An 11,310-nucleotide genomic window follows, 5' to 3' on the forward strand; every position below is an offset into this window, starting at 1 on the left:
ACTTTATAACTTTTTCGTATGTAATTAGGTAAGGGATCAACTAGAAGCTCAGGGAATGTTGCCAATTGATCAAGACATTTCACCAGAAGACATCTTAGGTCGATCATATTGTCGATTTAGTGGTCCGCGAACGTGATGCACAAATATTAAAATAATTTTAATTTAAATCAATTTTTGGAACTTCCACGCTGAGTATGGAAGTTGAAAACTTTTGACAAAAAAAAGACACAAACAAAAAATGTTCATCATTTGTCTCAATTTTACTGAGACGTTTTTTCGAGCCGAAAGTAGACAAATAACGATGTAATTGGATCTTATTTCCATTTGCTTCCTCGGACTTGCTCTTCTTCATCGTCTTCGTGAGACACAAAAAAAAAGTAATAAAAATAAAATGAAATGAAAATTTTTTTTATATCTCCACTGGATCTAGAGTAGCATGAAAAAAATATATAAAAGACAATTTGAGGATTTTTTTTAGTTAAAGTCATGAGGAATTTTTTGTGACCTTGTTTGGAGGGATTTTGAAGAAGGTATGGTGAATTTTATTAGATTTTATTGATTTTTGTATATTTGGCATCAATGACGGAGCAAGGGTTCTTGGTGTCTTATTTGTAGCTTAGTTGAATAGCACAAGTTGGTTAATCGATCCTGCACCCGGCTAGGGTGACTCTTGATTCTACATCCAGCTAGGGAAACTCTCGAACTGGGACCAGGCTGGGGTGTCTTTTGATCCTACACCCAGCCAAAAAACTCTCGATTCGACACAAAGCTTAGGTGACTCTCGATCAAACACTCTGCCAAGAGCTCCGACATCCAGCCAGGGTGACTTCAAATCCGACACCCATCCGGGGAAGCTCTCGATTCGACCCCGGCCCAGATGACTCTCGATCCGCCACACAGCCAGTTTGACTGTCGATTCGACATCCAGGTGAGGTGACGCTCGATCCTGCAACAGACTGGAGCAAGGTGTCAGACTTAAATCAAACCAGGCACCAAGTCAGATTTCACTTTAGTCTAGATTCTATTTTAAAATTCAAAATACGCTCAAAAATCATTAAATCTATCAATTTTCATTACAACTTACCCCACTTACCACCTTCAAACCCTTCCAAAACCCCCTACAAAAAATTCACCAAAATAGAATCACCGTTAAAAATTATTGTTCTTATAACTCTGTGACCTAATTACTAAATATTTTTCTTCTAATTATTTTCTTTCGTCTTCTTGAGTTCCTCTTACTCTCATTTTCCTCACTTCCAAATAGCCATAAGAATCATCACAAAAGGGGATAATAAGAGGATATAGAAAAAAAAAAGTTTTTTGTTAATTAAAACCGATTGCATCATGTGAATGAAATCACGACCGAGAGTAGAGGAAGGAATAAAGAAGAGGAAATTAAAAATCTATTAGGTCAGAGAAATAAGAGAATTGGAAAAAGAATTTTGTTGTTGTTGTGGATGATGATGCGGTGCTGGTTGTTTTGATTTGATAGTTGGTTGATGGTTTGGGGAGGGAGTTTGGGAGTCTGCATGATGTTGGGGATTGATTCTGAATTTTAAAGGAGTTTAGAATGTTTTGACGGATATTTAGCGTTTCAGAGAACTGCATGGCAAGCAATGCCGGGTGGGCCAATTGACGTAATGTCAAGTTAATCCCTAGCTGGCAAAGTGTATGCCCTTCCATTCCTGTAATGACCATTTAACAGTATATCATTGGGTGTGCAGTAGTAAAGGAAACACAGAAGATTTAGAGCTTACATAAGCCACTTTGTCGTGTAGTCAATAACCCTCGATAGCTCAGTGGTAGAAGCATGTGACTGGAAATCGTAGGACGTGGGTTTGAGTCCCACTGAAGATCCATCATTCAGAAATGTGTTTTTTTCTGTTAGATCAACAGTTTCTCTGGCAAACAAAATATTAAATATACTTGATTAGCATGATAGTGAGCTTGTCTTTTAGTCTAGAGACCACGCATTCAACCTGCTTAAGCTTAAAATCTACATTTGTGCTAGATGAGCAAGATCAAAATTTCAGTGATCAAACCCTAACATTCTAAGTCGGCGCCTGAGTGTTCCATAACTCTATTTTCAGCTTGTTTCCATGAGTTCTTTGGTCGACTGCGCGACCTCTTGCTATCTAAAAAGTCAGACTAAAATAAGAATACTTCCTTAAATTCCAACTTAATTCCAAATGTGTCAAATCCAAATTGATCACCAAAACAGTCCCAAAAGTCACCAACATATTAATCACAATCCCTCCCAAAACAATAACTTAATTAATTGAAATTTATCATCAACCTTTTTAGTTCAATCCTTTCCTCTCACCCAACCAGGTGAACATTTCAACAAAATTAATCGCTTCCAATTTTTAAAAACAAAAATTAATTTTTTTAGAATCGACATGCTAAAAAAATGATAATTTATGGAACAAATTTGTGTCACAAGATATATATTTTTTTCATGCTGAACATATAAAAAAAATCGAATTAAAAACCAATAAATTAATTAATTAATTAAAATCGAAATGTGGAATCGTAAACACACATAAATCAAAAAAAAAAAAGAGTTGATATCAGAGACTTCACAGTCACATAAAAGTGAATATTTTTCGACCAATCGTGTAAATAATAATAAAAAAAAAGGAATAAAATCATGTTGACAAAAAAATTTATTATAAATTATTATTTATGTAGAAAAACATTTCATTCTTTTCGGTGCCCGTGCATTTTTTAAGAGATTGCACAAACATGTCGAATATATTTTTTAATGCTCATTTGTTTAACATGAAAAATAAAGATGAGAAAAAAAAATTTATGAGTTTTGTGCAAATATTTTGTCTTTCAATCTTTTTTTTTTGTTTTTTTGACAAGGGGTGGGCATTCTAATTTTGTAAGGAGGAAATTAGTGATAGCTTGTGAAAAATTGCATGCGGATATCGATGAATTATCATTGAATTCAAAAAAATAATCTGTTAAACCCTTCGGTTCCCCTTGTTTGATATTTCACAAGACCTCAGACCCCCATCATTCTAAAAATGCACGTAAAAAGTGAACAACCCTTTCAATCAGACCAAGTATCCCCAAAACACCAATTATGCTTCAACACAAGAATTCCAGGTACAGGTTTTGATGTCAAATTCTCTGAATGTTCAAAAAGACACATTTGATTTTCAGATCAATATTGATTTGATGACTGTTTAGTGTCCGAGATAAAATGAAATCAAAGTTGTAAGCAACTTTAAATTAAGGAATCGGCCAGAAACTTGAATTTCAGCAAAAATGCAGGTTTTTTAAGATTAGCGAATAGATTACGAATAGAATGTTGACAGAAAGGATCTAATAGTTTCACAAATAGAAGATCAAATAGACACATGCAGTATGTAGATGCATGGAGTAATGATTATCGTTGACACCTTGGATAAAATTGCATTCATTTGAACTTGAATTTTAACAGTCAGACATTCAGATAGAAACTAGCAGAACTAGAATTCGACTCAAATTTTATATAAAGTCCAGTCGACTTTTCCACATAAAAATGAGTCGACCTTGAGAAATTTGAGCTTTTTGTAACATCCAGATTTACTCAGATTCTATTTGGGTATTCAAACTTCTGAGCTAGACAGCATTTAGTCTTACAATCAACCTGTTTGCATTCTGTTGATGTATTGCAAATTTTGGAATCGAAGATAATAGATTGTAAGTCTTAATATTCCTATCATAATTATAGAACTGCCAACCTTCAGACAGTGATTGAATAAGCTTTTAATCTACCATTTCAAGTCCTTATCCCGGAGTCAAACTTAAGCTACCAAATGACATTCAATCTCAAAAATGAAATACCAACCGTTAATCTCTTACTAATTACTGCCCACCCCTTGTCAAATATATTTTTTTCATAAATTTTCATATTATATCATAAATTAATTCCATTCTCATTTTTTTCACTCACTCTTTATTTTTTAAAACAAAGCAGCAGCAAAAAAAAAGCTTCCAATTCCACAGAGAGATAGCGAGAACAGGAATAAAATATATAAAAAAAGAATATTTTTGTGTATTTTAATAAAATATATATAAAAAGTGCCATGCAATGAATGAGAACGACATGCCGAAATGAAATTTTAATTTCATAAAATTGATATAAATGATGATGACGATGGTGCTCGCACATACTCACATTCATGATAAAGACAAAAAAATTGTATAATGAATTAATGTGAAATTTTTTATATTTTCGTGAAATTAATTACTCGTTTGATTCTCACCCACTCGCATATAAACGCAGAATTGAGTGTTTTTTAAAGTGGTTTGATTCCTGTGAACAAAAAATTGTTGTTTCATCAGTATGGGAGGATGGATTGCTTGTTAAGACTGTTAGCAGGGTATTTTGTCCTCTTTAGTTGTCACCATTAAAGTAAGGAAAACTATCTACTCTAAATCGGGACTGAGACCAAAACCGAGACCAAGATCAACATTAAGACTAAGATAAGAGAATTTTCCAGAAGCAAATTAAAACCTGTGAATCCGTAAGAATTAAAAAATGAATCTAACTGAAATTCTCATGATTTGGAACTTTCGGACTAATTGATTCAAATGCTGAACAAATACTTGAGACTTCTTAAGACTTTAAGGGGGAAAATTCCCTTGTATATGGATCCCAAAACCTTTAGAGATGAGATGTCAGAATTAGGATTTAGTGAACTGCGTCCTAACTAAGCCTAAGTGGTTTTTCTTCACTGCAAAGTGGGCCACAAATTATTGGAGTCGACCAATCTCGAGATCGAGTTCAGGAGTTAAGTCTTATGATCGATTTTGTGCTCGGGAAGGAAGCTCGGTATCATAACCCTCACTTATAAGATGCCCAAAAACTTAAAATGACATTTCTACATAAACATCAATTGTGATCTAGAAAGTCCTTTAGATTGCGCCTCAAAACTCTTTAATCATCAATTTGAAACACAATTATATTCTAGCAAACTAACAACCAATTTCCGATTAAGAAAAATTGGAAAAATTCACAAAACCCCGTGATTTACAGTATAGAAATTGATAGGATAACAGTAGATCAAAAGAATCTCTACATCACAAGCCATCTCCTCCCACTCTTAATCCAAAAAAATTCCCATAACACAGCACCATATCAATCACAATTTCTATCAATTTTCAATTCAATCTCTTTTTTTTTTCATAAATTTATCTGCATTTTTCATCAAATTCATTTCCCCACAATTCCACATCTAAAATGATATAAAGTGTTGATATTAAAAAAATGAAATCAGTTTTTTTGCCTACCAACCAAAAAAAAAAAAAAAATGAAAAACTGAGCATGGATAACGATTATATATTATATTTTATGAAAAAAAATCTCATTCATGAATAAAAGAATTCCATTTTTGTGCTTTGTGCTGGCACTAAAAAAAATATCAAAAAAAAAAAAAAAAACTGAGAGAAATAAATGAAAAGTAAATATTAGTTGTTACAATGACATAACATTTGAAAACATCATTTATTCTGTGTTGAACGGAAATAAAGCAGCATGACACACAAAAAAAAACGTTAAAATCATCACAATTTTTATTGGTTATTCCCTTCGAGCAAATATTTTATCGAGAATATTGTTATGTTTCAAAATTCTTTTTTTTTATATTTATATATATACATACATATTTATTATTATATTCTCACAGCTCCGCTTGATTCGCGATTTGTGTGAATGAGCGAAATATGGAATAAAAGGAGAATGCAAAAAAGAAAGAGAAAATTTGTAGATGGAGGATGTTTTGTGACAGAGTTGATGGTTTGGTGTGTAAAAAATGAAGTGTTAAGTCCGATGCAAGGTTCTATTTAGAAGGGATTTAAGAGTCAATCCTCCTATTTCTGAAAAAAAAATCTTCATTTTGTTAAATTTTTCGATGAAAAAAAAAATTTAAAAATTGTAAAAATTGCAATTTTTAACGTTCTATGACAGAGGAAGGCAATCTTTTTTGTGCCACGGCACACAATGGTTCGATCAAAACCACCAATGACATGTGGATCATTACCGCGATTATCTATCACTTCTCAATGTATATCAAAAATTGCAAATTTTATGACTTTTGATTTGAAAAAATTGCAAGAATCGCAATTTTTACGTTAGTGTCTGGCCCTTGTTCATAGCCAATTTAAAACTATTTCATAATTTTTTCAAAAATATCCTTCAAAGGTTGTCTAATGAGGATCAAGCTCAAATGATCTCTAAATTGTCTTAATCCATCTGAGAATTTCATATTAGTTCGAAGTCGAGTCATCGGATACCTTTTGTATTCTTACCTAAAAATTGTAGATATTTATAGTCACAATACAGTCGCCAGAGCGTCAATACGTGCGTTGACATCAAGACGTGAGTTTGCCCTCAAAGCTTAGACACTCATTTGAAAATTGTAGAAATTGTTAAATTTACTCAATCTTTCTGTTAATGGAAGTTACAAAATGCATAAAAATTGTACAATTTTCAGATGATTGTCTAAGCTTCAGGTTGCCCTGACGGGTCGGTGATGGCTGATTTAAGATCATTTTCACGTCGAACAATGTAATTTATCCCAGCAACTTAAAGTAAACTCGGATTTTGTATGAAAAAGTCGACTTAAGTTGATTCGATCCCATAAATAATCCAAGTAGACATCAACCTCTGATTTGTCCTCATCGTTCTGTACCGTGCACGACCCTAAAGATTCTTCAAGCATGCGTTTTTGAAAATTGACCCCCTTTCTTGGTACCTACTTAACTTAATGAGCCCATCACCCATCAAATTTACAAAATAATCATCCCATATCCAAAAACATCTTTTATTTCTCTAATATTTATTTTTTTATATATCTGACTGTCACAAGACATCACAAAACTTTAATATGATAACCAAATGATTTTCACATCAAATCTTTCAATATTTTATGTCTTCTACTTACCCACATCCAAACTCGTTATTTTCGTACTTTGTTTGTGACAACTCTGACACTTAATATCAAATCACAAAATTTTTTCTCTCATTCTTCTTTTCATTCCTTTTCAAGACATTAAAGTCCAATAACAGAAGAATAGAGATTCTTCCGGAAGAAGACATGAATAAAAAAAAAAAATAATAATAATATTTTATAGTTATAAGAGTAGAAGAAGAAACTCGTCAAATTTTATTGTGATAAAATAAAATGAAGAGAATTTTTTTTTTTTTTTTGCATATACAAAGCATCACAAAGGAGCAAAAGACGATGGGGTTGCGCTTACTTGGAAATATTAAAATACATTTTATCACGAAAATTATCATCATCGTTTCTTGAATATAAAGGAGACGGAAATTGTTTAAATTCAATATTTTTTAGTGTAAAATGTGAATTATTTGAGGTGAATTTGGTGTCAAAATGTAGGGAGAGGTCGTTGATATTGGACAGATTCAACTAGTCATTGAATAGCGAATCAAACTTTTTTTTTATTACTTCGTTGGTCGAACCGATGAAGTGTGATCCATGGCCTCTCTCAGATGGCATCTGAAGCTGGTTCTATCGCTGGTTACCGCTTGCCAATTACAAACACAAAGTCTGATACTATCTCTATCGAATCTTGAATTAAATATGGTATAAAAACAGCTTTGATGGTTCTGAAATAGTTCTAACATGGTTCTGACATGGTTATGACATAGTTATGACATAGTTATGACATGGTTCCGTTATGGTTCTGTTATAGTTCAGTCATGATTATGTCATGGTTCCTTCATAGCTCTGCCATGGCTCCAAAATGATGCTGAGTAGACAATATGACACATATAGTAGTTATTTTTTAAACCAGAGCTCGAAGTCGATTTGGTTGAAGTCGACTCGAGTCGGCTCAACTCGACTAAAATGTACTCGACTCCAAGTCGACTCGAGATCATTCGGCTTTTTTCTGATCGACTCGAGTCGACTTGACTCGATTTCGAGCTCTGCTTTAAACCTACGGTTGACAAATGACATTTTACCTGGAATATTCCTTAAAATTTGTCATTAATTGACCTTATGTCTATGTAGTTATTGACTTGACATTGATTATTGTTCTCAGAATTCGACCAAATCTTATGCATTATTTCAAGTTGCCCAATCATTTAGCAGGCAAAAGAGATAAGGCGTAAAGAGTAAGCTAAGAGCAACGCTCAAGAGAGCCTTTTAGGGTATCATGATTTCGTCAGAGCACCTTCACATCTAGTCGTTAACATAACGATATATCGATGTCCTAACCACTAAGTAGTGCAGCTCGGATATATTCTAATGACTAAGCTCAACTTTCACAAGATTCAAAAGTCTCTTATTCTTGAAGAGTCCAAACAATGATATGTACAAATGTATAAATTGCACTTGACATTACAAAACAATACCTACAACTCTTGTGGACAGGAAATTTGATCAGACATGACATCTTCTTGAGAATTTTGGACATTACTGCAGAAATATTCTCAACATCAACAACAATATCAATTAAATTAATTGAAAATTTACCTCTTCAAATCTCTCATGTACACAAATTTGCATAACACGACCTCCCCACTCAGCTTAACCCACATCTTAAGTTTATATCAGATCAACTTCCAATGCACCCAAACTTTTCGAATTTACAGTCAAAAGTCTTTGAAATCTGAGTAATCTCAAGAGTATTAGTCAAGCATAAAGCAAATTCATTGACTTTGCAGTTCACCAATTATTCCCTATACAATCGATGCTATTGTAAGCTAAGATTGTTTGTTTTACAAAAAGATCTCTTCATTCGATGAACTATCCATACACAAGAGTGCAAAAAATGTTAGGATGATGTAAAACTGTTGTACTTTAAGTTGAGTCACAGTATATAAATATCCATAAATATTAGAGACATGTCACAAGATGGGGGTAGAACGTGAATTGGGGTTGAGTTGATTGAAAAATTGTTCGAATGGGAATTAAGTTTTTAGTATTGGATGCTTTGTAAATTATAGTTGGAACTTAATGTGTGGGATATTGTTAGAAACTTTAAAACTGCTTTGAGTATATTATTGAGAGATTTTCAACAATTGAGAAAAAGTTTTGAAATAAAGAAACACTTGATGAACTTTAAAGCTTTTTGTAGTACTTAAAAGTGTTTCTTTGTAAGTTAAGGAGAAAGAAGTTGTAAGGTTAAATTTGTAGAAACCTTTAGAAAGTCGACAAGGCTAGGATTGTGCAAGGTAAGATGAGTTTGATTTCGAGATTGATCGATCGAGATCGAGTTCGAGTTCGAGAGATTGATCGATCGAGATCGAGTTCGAGTTCGAGAGATTGATCGATCGAGATCGAGTTCGAGTTCGAGAGATTGATCGATCGAGATCGAGTTCGAGTTCGAGAGATTGATCGATCGAGATCGAGTTCGAGTTCGAGAGATTGATCGATCGAGATCGAGTTCGAGTTCGAGAGATTGATCGATCGAGATCGAGTTCGAGTTCGAGAGATTGATCGATCGAGATCGAGTTCGAGTTCGAGAGATTGATCGATCGAGATCGAGTTTGAGTTCGAGATTGATCGATCGAGATCGAGTTTGAGTTAGAGATTGATCGATCGAGATCGAGTTTGAGTTCGAGATTGATCGATCGAGATCGAGTTTGATCGATCGAGATCGAGTTTGATCGATCGAGATCGAGTTTGAGTTCGAGACCATCCCGTCTAGGGGACGTCTAGATATCTGCGTATATCTTCATCCTCTATGATGCCAAATCTGCAACAACTTAACCATATATTCTAATGCAAATTTGACGATGAGTAGCTAATTCGACTGTTTGAGCCAAAATCCATCCTCAACCCCCTTCATAAAATTTAATATCCAAAAAATTCAAAAATTTCAATCTAAAAACCCCAAAAATTCATCAAAAAAACGTCTATAAAATATTCAATTAAATTCATGCAATTTCCCATCTCACACAAAAAATGACCTCCATAAATCCATAAATTCTGCCATTTCATCACAAGAAAAATTTATTTCCAAAAAAGAAGAAGTCCAAATATAGCGCAATGCAACGGATGAACCAAAAAATAATCGATGAAAAAATAATTTTTCCTTCTCGCCGAGAGAAGGACTTGAGATACTCGAAAAAAGGGGGAAATATTTTTCATTTCATTGCAACAATAATGATGAAAAACATATCAGAAACATGCAACAGAATATGAAAAATTTTCAATTCAATTCCTTTTTAGACGAAATGAAGAAGAAAAATTGTGTAAAAAAAAAATTTTGTAACAAAAAAAAAATGTACTAAATTCTATGGTAAAAGACTATTTTTCATTCTGTCAGCATAAATATAAATTTTCAGTAAATTGAAATTTTTTTTCTCGTACTTCATAGTTTTGAGTTTGAGGTTATTTGGGGGAGTGCTTGGGTTGGGGTGTGGCATTTCCGTATGTAGACGTGATGTATGGTGAGTTTTAAGTCAAATTTAAAGTCTTTAGCAGTAAAGGATGAAGTAAATTTGGACTTTGTATGTAAAAATAGTCATGAGTCATCTTTGGGGTCTGCTTTAGAGCAATTATTCTCAAAAAAAGCTCGGGACACTGTTAGAATGCAACAATTAGTTGGGGTTGCTTATAGCAAATAGGCTCTTCAATTAATGATCTATTTTGCCATTTCAAAGCTTCTATAGAATGCCTGTGTCCTTGATAAATGCAATGATGCTCAAATACGACTTATTTAAATAAAACCATGATTTATTCAACTTCTTAAGTCAACACCCCCTACCCCTCCTCTCAAAAACTTCCTAGCTGCACCCATGACATTAGAGTATCATATACCGTAATTTGAAATAAAATTGACTTACCAAACATCAACTAGATTTACAAACTCATTCAAAGTCCCCAAAAACACCCACCCCCATTCACATAAAACACCCCCAAAAAAAGCTCTCAAATTCACGTCCAATAAAAATTGTGATTTATAAATTTTTCTTTAAAGAAAATTCCAAAAATAAATTTTCAATTTAAAAACTTTTCTCATTTTTTTATCATAATTTTTTTCTCTTTATTTGCTGTTTTCCAACTAAATTTGTCTGAATAAAACGAAAAATTCATAGAAAAATGAAACCGAAAACTAAGCTAAAATAATAAACTAAACAAATAAATAAAGAAAATTGTAAAAAAAAATGGAAATATTTATAGATAAAAATACATAAATGAAAAATGTTAAATATATAAAAAAAAAATGGAAATATTGTAAAAAGACATAAGATGATAAAAAAAAAATATTTGAAATGCATTTAAGACAGAAAAAAAAGTGCAATAAATAAAATGTTTTAATTAAAAAACAGAAGTTTATTCT

The 11,310-nt window shown here is 32.8% G+C and overlaps 1 protein-coding gene across 1 annotated transcript in view; it reads left to right on the forward strand.

Moving 5' to 3' along the window:
- LOC139086876 (dipeptidase 1) overlaps positions 1 to 11,100 on the forward strand; it is a 68,031-nt gene extending 56,931 nt beyond the window's left edge. Inside the window, exon 12 of the mRNA XM_070635494.1 lies at positions 29 to 11,100. Coding sequence (XP_070491595.1) covers positions 29 to 136 — 108 coding nt within the window. The 3' untranslated portion in view covers positions 137 to 11,100. The remainder of the gene's footprint in view (positions 1 to 28) is intronic.
- The last annotated feature ends 210 nt before the right edge of the window (positions 11,101 to 11,310 follow it).

Source organism: Chironomus tepperi, unplaced genomic scaffold, assembly GCF_022539635.2.
Source record: "Chironomus tepperi strain 1889 unplaced genomic scaffold, CSIRO-AGI_Ctep_v1 contig_89, whole genome shotgun sequence".
NCBI lineage: Eukaryota > Metazoa > Arthropoda > Insecta > Diptera > Chironomidae > Chironomus > Chironomus tepperi.